At 44.9% G+C, this 20,370-nt stretch overlaps 1 protein-coding gene across 1 annotated transcript in view; it reads right to left on the bottom strand.

Annotated features, from left to right (window-relative positions):
- Positions 1–8,025: 8,025 nt before the first annotated feature.
- pcloa (piccolo presynaptic cytomatrix protein a) overlaps positions 8,026–20,370 on the bottom strand; it is a 50,829-nt gene continuing 38,484 nt past the window's right edge. Inside the window, exons 17-28 of the mRNA XM_062383153.1 lie at positions 19,349–19,375; positions 18,262–18,355; positions 17,445–17,516; positions 17,107–17,353; positions 16,300–16,548; positions 15,452–15,463; positions 14,967–15,158; positions 13,772–13,913; positions 13,570–13,631; positions 12,423–12,557; positions 11,219–11,364; positions 8,026–10,949 (exon numbers count right to left, since the gene is read on the bottom strand). Of these exons, the coding sequence (XP_062239137.1) occupies positions 10,806–10,949; positions 11,219–11,364; positions 12,423–12,557; positions 13,570–13,631; positions 13,772–13,913; positions 14,967–15,158; positions 15,452–15,463; positions 16,300–16,548; positions 17,107–17,353; positions 17,445–17,516; positions 18,262–18,355; positions 19,349–19,375 (1,522 nt within the window). The 3' untranslated portion in view covers positions 8,026–10,805. The remainder of the gene's footprint in view (positions 10,950–11,218; positions 11,365–12,422; positions 12,558–13,569; positions 13,632–13,771; positions 13,914–14,966; positions 15,159–15,451; positions 15,464–16,299; positions 16,549–17,106; positions 17,354–17,444; positions 17,517–18,261; positions 18,356–19,348; positions 19,376–20,370) is intronic.

Here is a 20,370-nt window from a genome sequence, read left to right as displayed (position 1 = left end):
ATGTGTGTGTGCGTGTGTGTGTGTCTCAAAGTGCGATGGGCGCTTTTAGAGCGGATCTATGGCGTGAGTCAAAAAACACTAAAAGGGGGTGGGCGCATTTCAGATCCTGTGTTTTGCCGGCGGAGCGGTGCCACACTGCAAAAAATGTCGCCACTCTCGAAAACGCCGAGTTTCTTGCAGTGTTCAAGCGTTAAAGTGCGTGAGGGATCTCCGTGGACGTGCGTGTTTATCACATGTTAATCCCACAGATATAGACAAATTGTTCTATGAAAAAAGGGAAACAAGAAATTGAATACACATGTCCAGTTTGACTCTTGAACTTGTAAGTATATGCACGTTTGATTACACAATTTGGACACTTTGGGATCACTGTTGTTTCGCAGTGTTTGTGCTCCTGACTCACACACGCGTTTCCGGGTGCTTTTACGCACGATTCTCACGCCGCAGGAGTCTTATCGAGCACGTGACTGACACCTCTTCCCAGAGAGGAAGGTGTCTGTGAGTTGGTGTGAGTCTGAGCAGGTCCTGAACAGGTCCCTCTTTATTAACCTGATGATAACCACAACACAGACACAGAGACAAGTAAGTAGTTTTTATGCTGTGGATAAGAATTGTGTTTATTCCTCTGCACATTCAGATCATAGTTTCTTAGTATGAATATGATATTTACATGTATGTAGGGTAGCCCATTTCTGCCACTGTAAGTCAAGATGAGAAATGTTTTTCAAAAGCTTGGTTGCTAATATCTCAAATAATTCCTCACTTTTCCGATTAATGACTTAGTATCTTAAAATAATGACTTGATATCACAAAATAATGACTTTGTTTCTCAAAAAATGACTAAGTCCCGCTATATACTTGCTGTTTGACCAAACGTAGGAAAATGGCTGCCATTCGTTGTCATTTCCGACACTGATGACATACCCACTGACCCTGTCAAGGACTCGCTACTGCCCCCGAATATTATGTGGGTATTGCATCTCTAATATATGCATCGTGGTAATCGTGCACAAGCTACGCACCGATCCGATATAGTATACGCAAAGCAGCCATCTTTCATATGCATAATTAACAAGTACATCACGTCTCAAAATAATGTTTACTATCTCTTAATTTCTACTATTCGAAAATAGAAAATTTTGCAATCTGATAATTTAGCATTCATCTTCTTTTCCTGACACTGGCAAAAATGGACATCCACACAGAAAAAAAAACTCTTCACCTTGAGCTCCATTCTTCAAATCAAACCTTCCTCACCCTCCTCTTCATCCTCCATCACAAGAACACACCACAGACCAGGTGGGATTTGCGGGTGCACATCAGGACATGTGGTTTGAATCTGAACGCGTGTCCTGGTCCTCCCGAGTGTCTCCCGCCGTCCATGTCATCTTCAGTTAATCAACAGGAGATCTGTTTTGATTATCTATATCATCATAAGCCCTCATTTAATTTGCCACAGTGCAGAGCATGTGGTTATGCATAAATGTGATAATAAATTCTCTTGCTCCGAGGGGCCGTTGGCAGACTTAATATGATGTGACATTTGCTCTGCTGGGACAATCAGCAAAGGTAAATACCAGAAGAATACACTGTACTTTCTAATGAGTTTCTCCCAAAAGACCCTTGTCAGATACAAAGCTAATCTCTGACTCATTTCCTCAGAGCGCCTGAACTTATTATGGAGCCCCAAAGTTATTATATCTGACTTTAATTTTAATCTGCTTGCTGGGTGTACGTGGGTTTAGACATTAGGTGTGCGCCTGGTGTTTGCTGTAGAGCTTCACCAAGCTGCTCACCTGCAACCCTCTGAATCACACAAATAGATTCCCTGTGCAAATAGACGTCCATGACTGTTCTCCTGACTCCGGTTTCAATATATCTCATACAAAAGCTAAGGGGGGGGGGGGGGGTTTGCAGAGCGACGGTGAAGAGGCGGTGCAGGTTAGAGGGTCAGCCAGATTGAAAACGGAGAGATGACATTGAAGTTCTTGAACGTTCCAGAGGAAGACATTGGTTAAAAATCAGCCTCTTTGACAAATCAAGCATTCTGTAGATGTTTTCTGCGAAAAAAAGAAAAAGGCAAATAATCCATTTCCAATCCCTCATGCTGCTTCTGATGTCGAACCAGGCGAGCGAATGCAACACTTTCTTAAATAGGATTATATGGGATTCTTCACAGGGATTAGTTTTGTTTTACAAAAGCCACAAGGACGGCAAATGCAGTTTGACTAAATACGTCCAATTTACATAAATTGTCAGATCACTGACACCGAGGCTTTTATCCTCAACGCCGCTGTCATCGATTTTTGTAATGGCAACAATAGAACCGGCAACAGGCTGTGTTTAATAAGGGATTAACAATAACTATCACTCGACTCTGCAGTCACGCTCTTGGTGTCTCTCAGCTCACAGAGGTTTTACAGCTGAGCTTTAAACCTCTGTGTGGAACTTGTTAATCACCAAACAGTCGTTGGACAAAGTTAACATCTCAACTTTGACTGAGAGAAGTTTAGAGCAACTTAAGAGCCACATTTGAGTTAATTAAAAGTAATAGACCATATGAGGAATAAGCTGAAAAGGAAAAGGCTTTCATTTGTATTTTTATTATTTTTCTAAGTTTATTATTGTGAACAAATATTGCAGATAAGGAGGCTGAGATTTCCTTCAGGAATTAGTTGGGGTTAACAGAATTTAAAGGAGAGTGAATACTGGACCGCTGCATCTGTATAAAGGCAACTTTTGACCTATCAATATATAAATATAAGTGTTGAGAAAAGCCTCTAATTTAGGCTTTTTAAACTGTTTCTAAGTTTGTTATGCACACACATTGCATTTGCCTTCCTTCAGATGCACATAGGTATTGTAAAAAGGCTTTTTGTCGGTCATTTTTGCTTCAGGGATCTGCACACAAAGGTTGTGTGGTTCTTCTCACTTGTCCAGTTCACTGCACTTTTCATTTGAACCTGTTGCCCACTAAGGTGCAGTTAACTCCGGGTCATGTCTCCGGGAAAGAGCAGCAGCAGAGGTCAAATCAAAGAGTGCAAGTGTCCGTGTAACAGGGAGCGACAGGCAGGGTTGATGTAAAGGTTGTTTCTGTGTGAGTTAGTAATGTGTGTGTGTGCGCGTGTGTGTGTGTGTGTGGCGGGCAGCAGGTGTGGCCTCTATCACCAGCTCCCGACCCCGCCCACCTGCACAGGGAATTGCCGAGGCCACCGTCGCCTGGCAACCTCCTCACAGCCGAGCCACAAGGCCGTTGTTTTCCCAACCGGTGAGTGCACATCTTAAAGTGTGGTCTCGTGCTGGGAGCGGCACGGAGAGGGCAAACCAGTAGAGATAAACACTCAGTTTAACAAAGAGGAGACAAAACAAGAGGGTATAAGCTGCTGGGAAATAAAAAAAACTGTTTATGAGATGACATTTTCTATTTTAAACTCATACTTTTCGACTCGTCATTAAAAACCACATCATCTCTACTGTTTACTGTCCACCGGGAAACTGTTACATCATAGTATTTAGTGTTAAGTTAAACAAATTCAGAGAGGAAGACATAGTGCCTAAAAATAAGGTTTAATTTTTCATGAGGCAGCTCATTAAAACATATTTACAGGGCAAAAGCCTTTTGTATTTTATTCAAATACCATTCCAAATTCTCCCGTGGCCATTCTTCCACATCAAATTACACTTTCAAGTCGAGTAAAGACGACACTCGCTGTTTTCTTTTCGCCAATTCCTGCTACTTTTCTGAATACTGACATCAGTTGAGAAAAAAAATGTTGTTAGCACATTGAGAGAAGTCCACATCACATGATAGGACGAAGCATCTGTCAAATCTGACTCCTGCCACTGTCACATCCTCTCATGTACAAACCACTGATCCTTAAAGAAGAGAGCAAAAGAACCGAATCCTGCATTATACTCTAATCACCCATCTTCTGGGGCCAGTGCATTACCCTGGCAACAAATGATTTTCCCAGTTAAAATCTTAATCGTGGCGTCGTCCCCGCATAGCGTCTTCCTGGCAGTGAGGACTGGACATGTGTTCCATCTCCACATAAGCCGGCGTGGACACAGTCTTCGTTGTCAGGTCCAACTTGTTAATAGAGCGGAGACATGGAACATGATGCTTGAGATCCGAACCTGATTTAGATGTTCGACTTCTTAATGTCTTTAGAGGATAGAGGCGTTTTTAAAAGTACCGTCACAAAACTTTGTGTATGATGCTTCTTTTTATGCTTAGATGACCGAGAAGATCGATCATTTATTTTCTCTAAGCTAAATATCAAGCTTGAGACATTAGCCAGTTAGCCTAGCGTAAACACTGACAACATGGGAATACAGCAAACCTTGTCATTAAATATAAAGCTACAGTTAGCGGTCAGCTAACCTAGCTTGGTACCTGGACTTGAAATATGGGACGTATGTTTAACGATTTAGTTTTTGTACGGAATACACATAAAAGATAAAACGTGTTACTTAGAAAGTGAGTGGCTGTTTGGTTGGTTTTGTGGAAACCCTTAAACTTACGGGAAGTTAAGCAATGCTAAACCAAGCTAAGCCAACTTGCTGCTAGCAGTTGATTCACATTACAGATTGTGTCCCACAAATGAATATTCAAAATGTTAAACTGATTTAAGTTACATCTTCTTAAAAAATGTCATGTCTTGCAATTCATAGTTCGTGTTGGACGTTGTCGTCTCCGTCAGCCAAGCCACACTCAGCTTTTGTAGGTCACCACACAGACACACAAACAACAAACCACAAATGTTTTCTCTCACCACATTCCCTCCCGTGTTTTTTTTTGGTAGCCATGATTCCATCTTGTTGACTCAGTGAGAGGGGAGTGATGGCGAGAGTGTGTGTGATATGATGTCTCACTCGGGACAGGGGCAGCCTCCGTCCCCTCTGTGCACTGACTGATCACATTACTATTAGTGAGAGCTCTTCTGTCAGGAGGGGAAGTTACGGCCCGGCGAAGGAGGTCCTCGGGGTGAACCGGGCGGCCAGTGACAGCGAGCCGGCTGCGGGGGGCATCTGAGGTGATTGGACGTGAAGGGTCTTAGCAGTCCCGGGCGATTTTTTTAACTTAGAAAATCTTGTTTACTTCCGACGAAATTATATTTTCGCTTCTGCACTTGTCAGATTTGTCATGTGATAGATGTTTTACATCTCGATGAAGTGAACGGTGACAAGACTCAAAATATGGCCCCTGGTGTAACCACATGTATCGTAGTCGACTCTCAGATGCAACAGGTGGGTCTCTCTGCATCTTCTGGAACCACACTTCTGAAACGTCTTGATCTAAAGCTTTGTCTTCTGACATTTTCCAGGCTCGATTCCCTAATTCACGTTCATGTTCATAGCTTCCGGCTGCGTCTAATGTCAAGACACAGATATTGGTCACTGGTTAGTGTTGTATGCCCTTATCTGTGCACCATCTGGACAGCTGGACTTTTGTAGATGTCCAAATTCAACAGGAAAAAAGGTTCTGCTCATTAAGTCAAAGTCCAGATACCCTACTGTTCTACATCTCAGTATTTTACCAGAAATAACACAAACTAAATATTCTCTAACGGAAGAAAACAGCCATGCTAGTAGCTGTTCTCAATTCTGGGGCCTTCCATTGCATCACAACGGCGCAACTAGGTGGTCCCAGTAAGAAGTCCCCTTCAAATGTGGCCAACAAATGTATCCTTCCATTCCAGAGCGATGAAGGATTCAACAGGTGGATCCCTCTCGGGCAAACCCATCTCAGGATTCATGGCAGTGACCTAGGTAACAATCAACTTCTGGGTGCAGCGGCTCAAAGTAGCTGACAATGCAACAGCAGGACAGGCTGGTTGATGTGATAGGAAATCTTCCATTGAAATGGGTCACAGCTTGTGTCAGGACCCAGGTTGGCTTTAAGATAAATGCAAAGAAAAGAATGCTATTATGTTCACAATGACAATGCTAACAAGTTGATGCTAATTGCTATAATGATCACTATGGTCCATGTCTCACTTGACTCTTTGGAGAGCAAACCATGATCGATGGCCGTGTGACCCACGTCTAGCCACGATGAGATGAAGCATTCAGCTGCATCACCTGGTGTGGCCACGCCCGCTCTCATTCTTTCCTCATTCATCTCGATCAGCCCGAGTGAATCACAGACACACGGTGACAGCGGCACGATTCAAGGCCCCTGTGTGATGTAGGCCACATCTTTGAAGCCAAAACACGAGAACAAACACCCTTAGAAGTGAAGGATCTGAGGGATCCATCAGAGAAAAAACTGAGAGGGAGAACAGAGGGAGAGGTCGAGTATGAGACATAACACAGGGAATATTAAACGAGTGCAGGAGACCGACAGACCGGGATCTGGCAGGGAGAGCCTGGCAAACTTTGATCAAACTGAGTTCTTTCAGGTTGAAGCAGGTGCAAAGTCAACCAAGCTGTTGACGTCCTTGTCACATAAAGACTTCTGGAAAGAAGCAATACAAAGAGTTGCACATACATCCTCCATGTGATCAAATGGAACATGGGCCAAACTGAAGAGTTTAATCTTACTGCACTGACTGGCTCCAAGATATATGACGCTATACAGATAGCATGCTAGCTTACCTTAGCATGGAAACTGGCATCGGAGGGAAAATCTTAAATTAAACTAGTCTAGACAGAAACTGTGAATAATTTAGTTATTTTTTAATTTTGTGCGATACATCTTGGAATTTCTAAAAACAGTCTCATGTCAAACTTTCTGAATATAGCTTGTGGCGACATCCCAGCGCTCATCTATATTTAAAAGGTTTCTCTGCCACTGCTGCTCACAGATCCATGTGAGGCTATTCCAGGCGATTATGGCGTCTGCAACACGTGTCCACGAGAAGATCATAATTCAATCACCAACATGAGGAAGAGTCCCTTCACTTGTCCTCGTCAGGCCTCCCATTGGTTCATCTTTTATTACAGTTCTTTTAATACTTTACTGTAATTTATTTTTCTACTGAAATCATGAAATGTCATTTTAGAGCTGGACAAGATATAAAAATTGTGAAATGCGGTCCTGGTGGATACAAGTATCTCTCTATCACAAACACACAAACACACACAGACACACGGTATTGTGTAAAACAACAGGTTCAAAGGTTCTTAAAGAAACATTTCATTTGGTGATTCGGTTGGTAACTTGGTTTCCCACTCCCCCTGCTGGTAGAATGATAGAAATGCTGGCATTTAAAATTCAATCTTCCCTCAACACTGGCCCCGTGAGTTCATGTGGTTTAGGACAACATGGCCTTCTCTTCAGTGAAGACCTTGTGAATAGTGGGAAATGAGTGTGTGACCATTAAATCCAGTCATCATCCACCATTAAGAACTTGGACAAACTGTGAAATAGCTGGAACAGTTATAAAACGCAACGTGTTGTGTAGACTTGAATGGAACATAGACATTGTTAATTGTTAAAGGCATCACCAGCACTTTCAAATAACAAATGTATGAGTTTCATATTCTTCTGTTTAATTATTCTCACATTTAAGTTTTGCTTGTTACCTATTATTACTCACTGATGCCTATTTTTGACTCCTGCTGCTGTAATATTGAAGATTCCCCCTTTGTGGGACTATTAAAGGATTATCTTCATCTTATGTTATCTTAAAGTGTCCTAAAGGGTCACTAGGAGTCTCCTGAAGGACTCCCACAACCTTCTTCATGACCCCTTCTACCTCCAAAAGACACCTACACCCTTTAAATGACCACCAGAAAGTCCTTGAGGCCTACTAGTGGACGTTTGGGATTTGTTAAATCTAAAACCACTAAAACCTTTAAGGCACCTTGAACTTTCCAAAATGAAAACTATTACATGTACAAGGTGTTTCCTTTCACTTGTGTGACAACCGAAAACAATTGGCGCCATCTGGTGGACGGATTGTTGAACTTCTTTGGTAGAACATCATCTGCCCACCAGCTATGATGACGTTACAAAATTACTCTAATAACGGAATACACAGTATGTGACAACGGCAATACACAACAACACTTCGTTTGTACTGATATTTAATATTTAGACATGGGGCAACAGCCATTTTTACAGCACAATTTGCATAATTTATCAATACCTCCTGTATACAATCACAAAACCATGACGTTAGATTTTTTTTTCTGTTTACTTACAAGTGAAAAACCAGACCGGTTTTACAAGCATAATCTTTGTACAGTCAGCATACATCATCGATAATTTGAATAAGTTTTCTTCATATATCTCCCCCCCCCCCCCCCCCTCGCCTCTATAACATTTTTGTTCTATATGTCTCTCTCTCTATCTCTCTATCTCCTTTGTTTTTTTATTTCTTTAGTAATATCTGGACACAAAAATAGTATGAACCACCAACGAAACATGCAACATCCAGTGTGAGCACATTTAAATTCTCCTGCAACTACTCGAGCTGTTAAGATAGACGATAGTCTGTGTCGTTGGACTCCGGTGAACCCTCCGTGTCGTGGTGTAAAGGGTTCGGGTCAAAGTTCGTCCGTTCAGGAGGACGTGAGGTCGTGTCTCAGCCCCGTCCACTGGACACTGATCAAGAGAATAAACTACGTCCTGTTACTTCTATGATCACACACCGTTCTTTTTTTAACCCGTCCGCTAAAAGACCTATTGCTCCCCCAAACCCCCGGTATAAAAAGCTATGTATTTACAAGGTTGGAAATAGGGGGATGGCGTCTGTGTGTGTTTGTGTATGAGCTTGTGTGATTCTTTTTGTGTAGCGAGATTTTAAAGTTGATATTTTTTTGTTAGACGGACGACACTCTTAACGAAGGGATACTCATTGGAGGCCGGTGACGTGCGTGGACTTGGCGTGAGGACGCTGCACACACAAGCACATGGATATAAAAATAAGAAAAGAGATGATAACACCATAGTGACCTCAAAACTACTACTGTTGTGATTCCATTTTTTTGGGTCGCTTCTCAAACACACACCGGGGAGAAGTACGTATAGGAATGTTATTTTTTTCTTCCATATTTTGATTTGCAACTAAGTGAAATTGAGGATCTCCTTAGGTGAGTGTGTGATCGTGCACAAAGGGCATAAATGTTGGTTCTCTGAGTTTCAGGCCCCTCTAAACGTTGTAAACAAGCACTACATTGTGTATAAAAACCAAAATCTCTCCACGTTACTCTTGTATGTACACCTGATATGTACTGTAAACAAATATAATACACCATGTGACACAGTCTCACAGGGGATAAGCAAAGATTTGTAAGGCGATACAAAACAATACATTGACAAAAAGAAATAAAACTATATTAAAGCAGTGACCGTTCGAAGGAGGACGTGAAAACACAGCAGTGCAAAATAAAATAAAACTCGTTGGTTTCCTCTCTCCCCATGGAGTGTCACACACTTCTGGCAAGTCAAGACGCAGCCACCACCTTCACACAGTAGACGTTGCATAGAAATCACTCAGATGTCAAGTGTCGCCTCGCTGTGCTGCTTCTTGACCTCCAGATGCAGGATGACCCTCCCCAGGACGTGATGAATATCAGAAAGACACCTCCTCACCTCTCCACTTCCTCAACCTCGATAAAAACGAATATCTCATTTTGATGGCGACTGGATTTACATTCTAAGCGGGAAAAGTGCAAAAATACCACAACAAGCGCGTCGCTGAATGGACTCATACGAGAGTTTGCGATGTGCTTGGATCTCACAAACAGAAAGACGATCTCGAAACAGTGTCATGGACAAATAAAAGCTCTACGTCACAATCAGTAAGACTCGATTGTCCGCGATAAATAAATCTATATATCTATCTTAATCTGTAATAGTTGATTTCCAGCTGTGACACTTCCCTATTTACAAAGTGAACCTTGGAGGTGATTTTTTTTTTGTGTGCATTCCAAATAGATAGAGTCACTCATGCGCACAATAAATAATGTCCAATCTGATATATATTATAATATTTATCATTTATGAAATCATATATTTAAGGTGGGGAAAAAGGTGGGGGCACGATTATTAAATGCTTTTGTTGATAAATTCAAAAACATGCTCGTTTCGATTCTTTTCTCTCCCTCTCGAACCGGAGTGATAGGTAGTGTGTTATAAAATATACTATACGTCCTTCCCAGGATACAATTTGAAATAATCGAGGAGAAGACAAATGATAGAGCGGCTACGCTAATCTCATAATACAAAAATAAATACGAGTCCTCCGTCAGGGGGAGTCTTCAATATTTCATTCTCAAAAATGCCTTTGTTGTTGTTGTAAATCAATAAAACTCTGCACGTCATAATAATAAAGACGATAATGAGGGGGGGGGGGGGGGGGGGGGACTTCCATGGATAAAGATCATAAATAAAACTACAATCTGCAAGTGAGTCCATTCCCTGTATCGGTTAAAATGAAGATTTCTCTGCTGCGTGGATGATTATGTGCAAAAGTGTGTGTGTGTGTGTGTCTGTGTGTGCATGTGAATGACAGTGTGTAATACCTGGTTGATTCCGCACCTGACCTCTGAACTCAGCACTTCTGCTCGGCCCTGGCTCCACTACTGTACACCGTGTGCGTCCTGTAAACGTATTCGTGTCCTGTAAACGCGTCAACTCTTCCTCCTCCTCTCAGAAATCATCACCAGACATCTTGTTGCCCCCCCCTCCTGAACTCAAGCTAAAGACTGAACCAAGAAATGTTTTATGCCCTTTTTTTTCACCGCTCTCACAAACTCCCCCCCCTCCCCCCTCAAACAAGAGTGGATCAGTGTCCGGACCGAGGTGTCCCTCCCTACGTGTCAGAAAAACCTCCTCGGGTCCTGGTCTGCCTCTACGAGTGGATCTGGGCGTTGGAGGCGAGCAGCTTGTGCCAGCTCACCACCCGCTTGCGGAGGTCGACCTTGTCCAGCCACACGTAGGCCTCCCCGATCAGGGTCTTCTTCATGAACTTGCCCCCGTTGGACACGAGGAACAGCTGGATCAGAGAGTAACAGGACCACAAGGTTACATATGGCTGGAACAGAGTTTTTATTCTTGCTTTTCTGACAGTTGAATGTCTGTATAATAAATATGAAGCTTGCCAGGTGACTATCTGAGCATCAAGTAGGAAATAATGGGATGTAATGTTCAAATCTGTGAGTTTTAGAGCCTTTTGTTGGTTTGCAGAGAGCTTCTGACTCTGATACTGTATGTAGCTTTAATTTGTGTGTGTGTGTGGGGGGGGGAGCTGACGGGTGGGGGTACCTGTAGCGAGTGCCCGGTGGGGTTCATACAGAAGCGGAAGGTTTCGTTGAAAGACGGTTCGCGGTCGTGACGACACACTCGGGTCTTTTTCTTGATGATCCGTTTCTGGGTGGCGATGTTCACCACGTAGAGCTTCACGTAGAGATCTGTGGACGGACACACACATACACACACACACACACATCACTGTGAAGCTGGCAGCATGACAGAGGGTAGCACGGCTAAATATATAGAGTGTCTATGGATAGCATCAATGTTTTCTAACTTGTTCCTAGTGTTTGTACCTGCATGATACATGATAATGCAAACATCCTGTACATTCGCAATAAATAACCTAAAAATGACCATAAAAAGGTAAATCACTCTTACTATGTCTCATTTTGTAGGAGATAGATTTTAGATTTTACTATTAGATTAGTTGGAGTTTCATGTTTTTCTGCATCCGGCCACTGGAGGGCGACAAAAGCGCTGTAACTCTAAAGAATTTGCAGCGAAGTACAAATTTTTTACTGCAAAAAAATCATACACTGACAATAGGAATAAAGATTTGTGTTCAGATGCCAGAAGGCAAATCCAACAAGCAGCAGGAAGCCTGGACGCCAGGATGTGAATATTACGAGGAGGAGGTGGAAGAGAAGTGTGATTTCACTGAGACACACTCGTCCGGTATTTATAACAGTGGCTTCACATCTAAAATCATACTGTATAAAAATATCACCACCTAGATTCCACCACAGTTTCAATTTGTTCAAGACAGATACAGTAATCAGAGTGATACATTCATTAAATGGTAAATATAAATCTGTATCTGTGCACATACATTCTATATTAAGGAAGAGTCTGATAACATATTCCTAATGTAGATGGAAAAACAGTCGCAACACGTGTGTCCCAGTACCTAGAAAAAAAAAAAGAACTGGCACCGATGCTATGGTATGTCAGATGCCGGTCTCTCTGAACTCCTGTTCGTGTGGGTTTACCAGCTGTCACATACACAAAATGATGCATAATCATGGAAGAGCCATGAGGAGACGTTGTCAATGATGCACCAGGATGTACTAAAGCTAGAAAATATTATTATCAGAAAGCAGAACTTTAGGTTTACTGTTTGTTACGTTCTCCAGGTGAGTTCCTGTGTGTGTTCGGTAGTTGTGAAGCAGCACGTCTGCCGTTGTGTGTGTGTAGTTAGCATGTCATCTGTTACCGGGCAGGTGGTCCGGGCTCTTGAACTTGTAGCTGATGTTGCGACATTGAAGAATCTCAAGGACCAGATGCTCGCCCTCCGTCTTCATCTCCTTCTTCAGAGCGATCTTTATCTCCCCCATTATCTGGGATTTACCTGATGACACACACAGACACACACAAATGAAGTCATTCACATTGAGTCATAAATGAAGAGAAGCCGTGTAGCCACTGGATGGATGGAAGCAGTTTCATCACTAGACAGATGTAATACCCATTCCATCAATTTGTGTCTCCTTGTTTTCCTTCGCTGCTCTGTTAAAGAGAGGCAGCTCCTCGCTGACACCGCCCTCTGCTGGACACTTTGTGCACACTCATGATGAGTAATATATAGAACAGGGCCTGGGAGCAACTGCTTTTTATTTGTTTAACAAGGATCAGAAGAAGCGGATGCGACAGTTTTGAAAGCTGGGTCAACAAGAACTCCGTCAGGGAAGGCTCTTTGTGTGTGTGTGTGTGTGTGTGTGTGTGTGTGTGTGTGTGTGTGTGTGTTACAGACACAGACACACACGCACACACAAAGAGCCTGAGAGCAGATGACAAAGCGATAACGAGATGAAGGAAGAGAGCAGATGAGTGTAAACGTGTTAATCCATGTGTTTGTGTGTGTGTGTGTGTCTGTGTGTGTGTGTGTGTGTGTGTGTGTGTGTGTGTGTGTACTGAGCGCCAGTCTTTGCTGTAAAGAGAGCGTTAGCGAACCTCGGGTCTTTCTAGCTCTTTAAGGTCGTCTGTGCTCCTCTGCATTAGTCACAGTGACATGACTCACGGCATCACAGGCAGGAGGGAGCGACCAGGAACATTAACCGAGACGTAATGATGAAACTAACCCGTAAATGGGTCTAGATACAATATGACGTTAAGGAATATTTAATAACGTATACTCTACTGGCAACGAAGGCAGCGACACACACAGAAAAAATTTGTTTCTAAGGAATAAAAAGGGAAAATAAATATAACAAATTAATATTTGTATGAATGGTTCAGTCAATCAAATAGCGACACAGCAATAATCAACTCACAGTAAAATTGTTTTACAGTACTGATATGCAAATACACACATACACACACGCACACGCACACAGACACACACAAACACACGTATGTCTCACCTTCAGCATCAAGATGTCCCAGAGATGATTTCATCGGGTCCGTGCCGTTTGGAATCTTTCCACTAAATTGGCAATGCACAAAATCAGACAAATTATACATTATAAGAGGTTTAATATGTATCAGTGTGCTTAAATGGTTAAGCATCATTGCAAAATGTATAATACTATCACAATGTCGAGGTAAAAGTCTTTGCCGACTCACAATCGGGGCACCTGGAAGATGGCACTGTCCACCTCGTTCGCCTCCGCCTCCTCGTCCAATAAGCTGTAGGCGCTGCCACTCAGGCCGCTGTCCAGCGAGGCCGCTGTGACCGGGGCGTCGCCGGATCTGTAGCCTGACCGAGCTGCGCAGAGATACGACCGCATCCAATCACGACAAGACAAGGACAAACGACAGGAGGGAGCAGAAGAAGAAGAAAGAAGAGTTGCACCTCTGCCACGTCCAGGGAAGTAAAAAAAAAAAGCTGGGGCCAGGAAGCATCAGTTAATATCTGCAGCGGCTAAAATCAACTTTCAATGCTCACGGAACTGAATTGTAATGAGTTGCACACAAACACTGAAGACTATAGCAGGAAGCACATGGACGGACAGTGTGTCTTTCTCTTGGACAAAGACAAGACGGTGACAGTCCACATACAAAGCTTCAACACCTGACACAGAAACAAACCCAGAGATATCACACACATGTGTTTATGCACGAACACACAAGAGGCACGTAGACCCTAGTTTGTGTTAGTTTGCTGTATGAACCGTTTAAATCTAATATCTTAGTCTGCGCTTGTTTTAGATTCAAATACATTAAGATTACACGATGACAGTTTCACGTCAGGACGAGTTTAAAGGATCTTTAAACCTTTTTAAAACACAACATATTTAAGTGAATTAACAGCTGATCGGGTCGTGTGAGTATGAATGGGATGTGTGGATGTGGTGCAGAGCAGGATCCATGCAGACACACTTTTCTCTCTGCTTCTCTCTTTCTTTCCGGCACCACGCCGACTGATACCGGCTCCATGAAGCGGCGGCGGGGGAGTCGTGACGCAGCCGGTGTTCACTCTCGGTGAGTCTCCCCCCCCCCCCAGCCGGCCTGAGACTTTCATTTCCCGGTATCAGTGAACCGTGTCAGTGGCCGTGAAGGAAGTGTGCCTCGCTGCATGAATCGCTGGTGAGGTGGTGTGAGTGAGTGAGTGCGACTCTCTCTCTCTCTCTCTCTCTCTCTCTCTCTGACCTCTAGTCTCTCTCATTAGCCCCCCTCTCTCCCTTTCCCTCTCTCTCTCTTTCTGCAGGTGTGCGTTAGTAGCATTGCATCCTCTCTCTCTCTCTCACTCTCTCCCTCCTTTGCTCCATCAGTGCTTCAGTCACACGGCAGAGAGGAGACTCGTGGGGCAAACGCTCACCTCCGTCGCTCTGCGGCCTCTCTTCTGACATGGCCTTCCTGAGCGTCAGGCGTCGGCCCTCCGCTCGGCCCCCTGGGGCAGACGCGGCCGATGGCGGGGCGGGCGGCCAATCGGACTGGGCTCTCTGAACGGTGAGCACGCCCACTACGCTGTGTCTCTGGTGCCTCGGTGAGAGGCGGCCTCTTTGGCCTGCATGTTGTTGTTTTTTTTTCGCAGGCGCAGGTCAGGTAGGGAGGGGGGGGAGGCGGGAGGGGGGGTCAACGCCAGGAGACAAAGGTCATGGGGGTCGAAGTTCAAGATGAGAGGAGGAGGAGGAGGAGGAGGAGGAGGAGGGGGAGCGAGATGGAGATTCAGAGAGCAGTTTATCTTCACCATGGCGAGCGGCTTGACTGTCGATGCACATGCAGCCACAGTGTGCGGTGCACAGGGGGCGGGGGGGTGCAGCATCGACTGAGTTGCATTGTGGGTCAGGTTGGGGAAGGGGGGGGGGTAGCGAACTGCATGCTCAGCCATCTCAGTGGAGGAGCTTCAGGAAAGCTGGTTATTGATTATTGATAAATAGAAAATTTAAAAAAAAAAGAAAAAAGAAAAATCCAAAATAGGAAATTAACATAATAAAAGAGGTTAGTGATATTTTAAATAGGGGGTTGGGATTGCGACGTTCTTCTGTTTAAAAGGTTGGATGAATCAGTCTACACGCCACCTGTCCACTTATTAATGAACTGAACCTATAGCGTTTATATCTGGTCATTTAAAAGAGCTGGAGCTGGTCTCTCTTTCTGTTTTTCATGCTGTCAAACTCTGAGTTCCTACCTTGAGAAAAGTTTATCATTCATACCAGTAAAAACTTTAGCTTCAACCTAGATAAGAACGATTATTTCTGTTTAATTTCCGTAAATTTATATTTTAAATAAGCCTCATAAGCAGCCTCTTAACTCTTTTTAATGGTTACAGGATTTTAATCATTAAGAACTTTCCTTTCTACGTTTAACCCCTAATGCCTCTTTAGGTTGGACGGAAGGGCTTCCAACTCCGGTCAAAGGTCAAAGACAGTGTGCTGCAGTACAGGTGAGGTGCGGGGCGCTACACACTACACACTACAGAGGACACACAGAAGGGAAGCGGTGGGAGACGCACACACTGTGATCGCGACGAGGAAGAAGGAGGAGGAGGAGGAGGACCGGGGGAGGACCAGAGGGTGTAAGTAAGAAAAGAGGGGAACCAGGAACTGAAAATAAATGAAAAGAATAGGAAGAAAGAAACTGAAGAGGAGGAAGCACAGATGAGTGCGAGGAGGCCATGCTGCGCAGGCTTTATTTGCGTCTTGGTTTACTTGGTTGGAGGCGTTGCGGCGGCGGCGGCTGCTGTGGGGCATCGGGGCCCGGTGCTATGGCAGCGCCTCGGCTGCTTCCGGCGCCGCCGTCCGGATGGTGCTGCCGCGCGGCGCTTTTGCCGGAACGCGAAGCGCCGCGCGAGCGAGAGTGCTGGCCGTGTCCATGGCTGTGGCTCTGGCCCTCGGACGGGGAAGGCTTCGATGTGCCAGGGCTACTGTGAGATTTCTCGATAGTGGGCACCTGCGTGTCTAAAACAACCAGATTCACCAGATTACCAAAAAAAAATCGATCTATTACTTTTCGTGATCTGAGGCTGGGACCCCCTGAGGGGAATGAGCTCCTGGCTATCGAGCTGCTGCTTCTAGCCAGGTGACCACCTTAATGGTCAAGCCCCCTCATTCAATTTGATGGTTATTTTTCTAAATGAATTCAAAGCCTTCCACGGCCATGTTGCCCTCTGTCCTAGGGAGAGAAGCTAAGGCTAGGCCTCTGAGCTGGGTGGCATCATGGCAACCAAGAATACAGACCATGAGAAAGCAAAAAGCATGAAGCTGCTGAAGCTACGATGGGTGTACAACAATGAGCAGAGGAAGGAAGGTGCTGGTTATTTTGCAGAGAAAGAAAAAACAGGTGGACACTGAGATAGAAGTGAGAGAAGAGAGTGCAGCGTGGAGATTAAGAAGAGGAGAGGTCGGATGAAGAGGGAAGCAGAAGAGCGGAAGGGAACTGAGGGTTGTCGGGGGATGAGGGTGATAGAGTTGAGCGGGGGGGAGGGGGGGAGAGAGGGGAAACTGAACGTGTCCTACCCTTCGCCGGGTCTGGGAAGATCCCGTGGCTTCGGCTCTTGATCACAGACGACTTCGGCGAGTCCTGGATGTCGTGCAAGGAGCCGTGGGTTTTCGGGGAGGAGTGCTGCGAGGAGGGCTTGGAGGATCCGTGTCGGCTCTGGCTGGTGTGGGAGCGGCGGTGGTGCTCGCCCTCGCTCTGCTCCTTCAGGGGGAGCCAGCGCGGCACGTTGTCCAGCTGGGCCGTGCTGGACAGGTCGATGAGGACCTGGCAACGAGCAGCAGGTGAATCGGGGGGAAATGCAATAAAAAAGCGTGAAGAGACACACCTGAAGAAGAAACCGACCAAACAGATTTACCTCTCCCAAGAAATCGTTGGAGGAGCTCTTGTCGTAGTCCCACACACTGACCTCCAGGGTCTTCTTCCTCAGCTGGAACACACACGTAAAGAGTCAGTGGATCTGAATGTTACTTATGCAAAAGAAAACGGAAAAAAAATTATTTAGGAAGCTTTAAAAAAACAGTTGCTATGATTGCTATGGGTCCAAGAAATCTAGAATATCATCTGAAATGGTATGATTAAATCCCAGTGGCGTGTCCATCTGCTCCACTAAAACCAATGGCCTCAATGTGGAGATATACAAGAAGTTATTAAAAACGTAATCATTAAAAATACACCGTCGTACTTTGGAGATGTAATATAACACCAGGCCAATGGTAAGAATGTAACACGCTCCCCTCTACTATCATTCTCCTGTCCAGGACTCGCTACTGCCCCTACCCATTATGTTGGTATTGCGTCATGTGAGTTTCTGAGGACATGCTATCCATGAAACAGACACAGGATAAATGAAGCAGTCATCTTGTTTACATGGAGTTAACAGCAAGTATATATATATATTCCGACCCTTACACTTAGCTCGGAGGGGTAAGTGTTGCAGCGGTAGTTTCCCACTTAGCCCAGCCAGCAGCAGCTCTCATGTTACTATGATAACAGTTTGGCTAACGTCATTGTCTTGCAATTGCACCACAGGGAGGTGCTCTGCAGAAACCTCTGGAGCTCGGTGGAAAGGTGAGGAGGGGCCTGGAAGTTGTTCTCGTTCAACTTCTCACGCTTTGACGACGTAAATGAAAATGTATGCTGCTGCACGTGTGTGTCCCTGAGCACATACGCACCTGCTCCAGGTGGATGTTCTTGTAGATGACAGTCTGGTTCCACTCGGGGTTGAGGCTCTTGCCGGCATGTTTAGACCTCCTCTTGTTTTCAGCACTGTGTTTCGGAGGGGATGGGGGGGGGGGGGGGGGACATAAATCGCAAACAGCGGTCACAGACGTGTGTGTCCTGCAGGTTCCAGGAGGACCAGCACAACGCAGAGAGCACGACACACTGGAGCAGGGCACAACGTGACAGTAGAGAGGGGAGAGAATGGAGGTGATGCACATTGTTTGGGGCGGTATGGAGAGCGGGGGGGGGGGGCAATGTTGAGCTGCAAAAAAGTCCATTTTGACGTCTGTCAAGTCATTTTAAATGTAAAAGCCCTGAAACAGGTGAGAATGTTTCTAAATTGAGTTATTCTCAGTTAAAGTTAAGGCCAATTTGCACCTCACTTCACTGACTTTGTTTATTTCCCTCGGTTTTAAGAAATCAAATATTTTACATCACTGGGATAGAATGAAAGACTTGTTAAGATGGATGATTTTTGCAGTGTATCAGGTTTGATTTACGATTATAGATTCATGAGTTTGCCTGCGGGAGTTAGTTTTCGGGAGAGAGACTGGGAAATAATGGGATGAATGGGGACTGCGGCGCAAAGATTATGGGAGTGTGTATTACATGTGACGTCGGGGGGGGGGGGGGGGCACGTTACTGGGGGGGACTTTCACCACAAAACAGGGACAAACCAAAGGGGGTCGGGCTCGATGTCAGGGAACAGAAACAGAGAATCTACCATGGGAACACAAGAGTTAGCTATGTTTCTACGTGTTATGTTAAAGGGACATGGTAAGATGTGATTTAGGGGGGGTTTTGTAAATGCAATGCGAAGACACTGAGCCTTAAGGTGAGGAGGGGGGGGGGGGACACATCATGAGAATATGGGGAGGGGGAGGGGGAGATGCAGAATCGCTCCAGGGTGAAAGGGACTTTGTGGGACTGAGCTCAGCGACTCGGATCAATCAAAGGCCTCCGATTGGCTCCTGGTCACCTTCACCAAACTGACAACCAAATTTAGAAAAAAAGTGCCAAAGTGGGCAAGTCACATACCTGGCGTTCTGGACAACCATGACCTGACTGAGGGGGGTCCAGCATGCATTAAATATAAAGAACAACATACAGAAAGAATAGTCAGAGGGGGGGGTGGGGGTCAGAGAGTGTCTGTGGACTGTGAGTGCGTGTGTGGAAGGGCGGTGGGGGGGGGGGAGGGGGGGAGAAATCACTGTAGTCTGAGTGTGTGAGTCATTAGCGGTGTGTTCAGGGGAAGGAGCTGCTGGGAGCTGTGGGGATTGAACTTGTGTCTTGTGAATTTCATGTGTGTGTGTAAACAGGGCTTTCAGGTGAGGTCACGCATCCTCTGGCAAACTGAGTGGAGATCTGCTGAAGGGACACGAGCAACGGTTGGAAGTGGAATAAACCTCAATGTTTGGGACACAAAAACCTTGCATTTCACCTTAAATCAGAATTATGCTTTGGTGGACACATGCACAGGAGGAAAGGCTCAGCCGGGGAAGTTCTGCAACAAACTATCTTCAAGTAGAACATAAGAAACTAAAGTTTTCCATTTCCTGATGGTGGTGCAACTGGAAACTGCAACCAGCACCACCACAGGGCCAAATGGAACGGCCCATTCCACAAAGACAGGTCTACAACGGGTACTGCACTTTATTTTTTCGTTGAATTGTATAAAATGCAGCACCAAGAAGCATAATTCCAGCATTACATTCACCATTTCTTTCCTCTCTCCTTGTTGCTGTGTGTTAAATTATTATTTGAAACCCTCGGACGCGGTTTACAGTAGATCTGTGATGCATCTGAAAAGCTTCTTACAGCTGTGAGATTGAACCATGTATACACAAGTAGCATATACAATATGTGCACAGATGCGCTTAAACAAATGTGCAAATGTGTCCGAAACCACTTCCTGTAGCGCGGGAGCCACTCTACGTGACTTAGCATAATCTCAACCCTCTCTAAAAAATCTGCTTCCGTGAAAGTGAAAAGCCCGACGGAGCGGCGGAGCCCACAGCTGTGTATCTGAAACGATCACGGGGAGAAAATAACACAAGCTC

This window comes from Platichthys flesus, chromosome 23, assembly GCF_949316205.1.
Source record: "Platichthys flesus chromosome 23, fPlaFle2.1, whole genome shotgun sequence".
Taxonomy (NCBI): domain Eukaryota; kingdom Metazoa; phylum Chordata; class Actinopteri; order Pleuronectiformes; family Pleuronectidae; genus Platichthys; species Platichthys flesus.
Note: the sequence above shows the minus strand (reverse complement) of the source record. Positions and strands in the feature narration are given on the sequence as shown.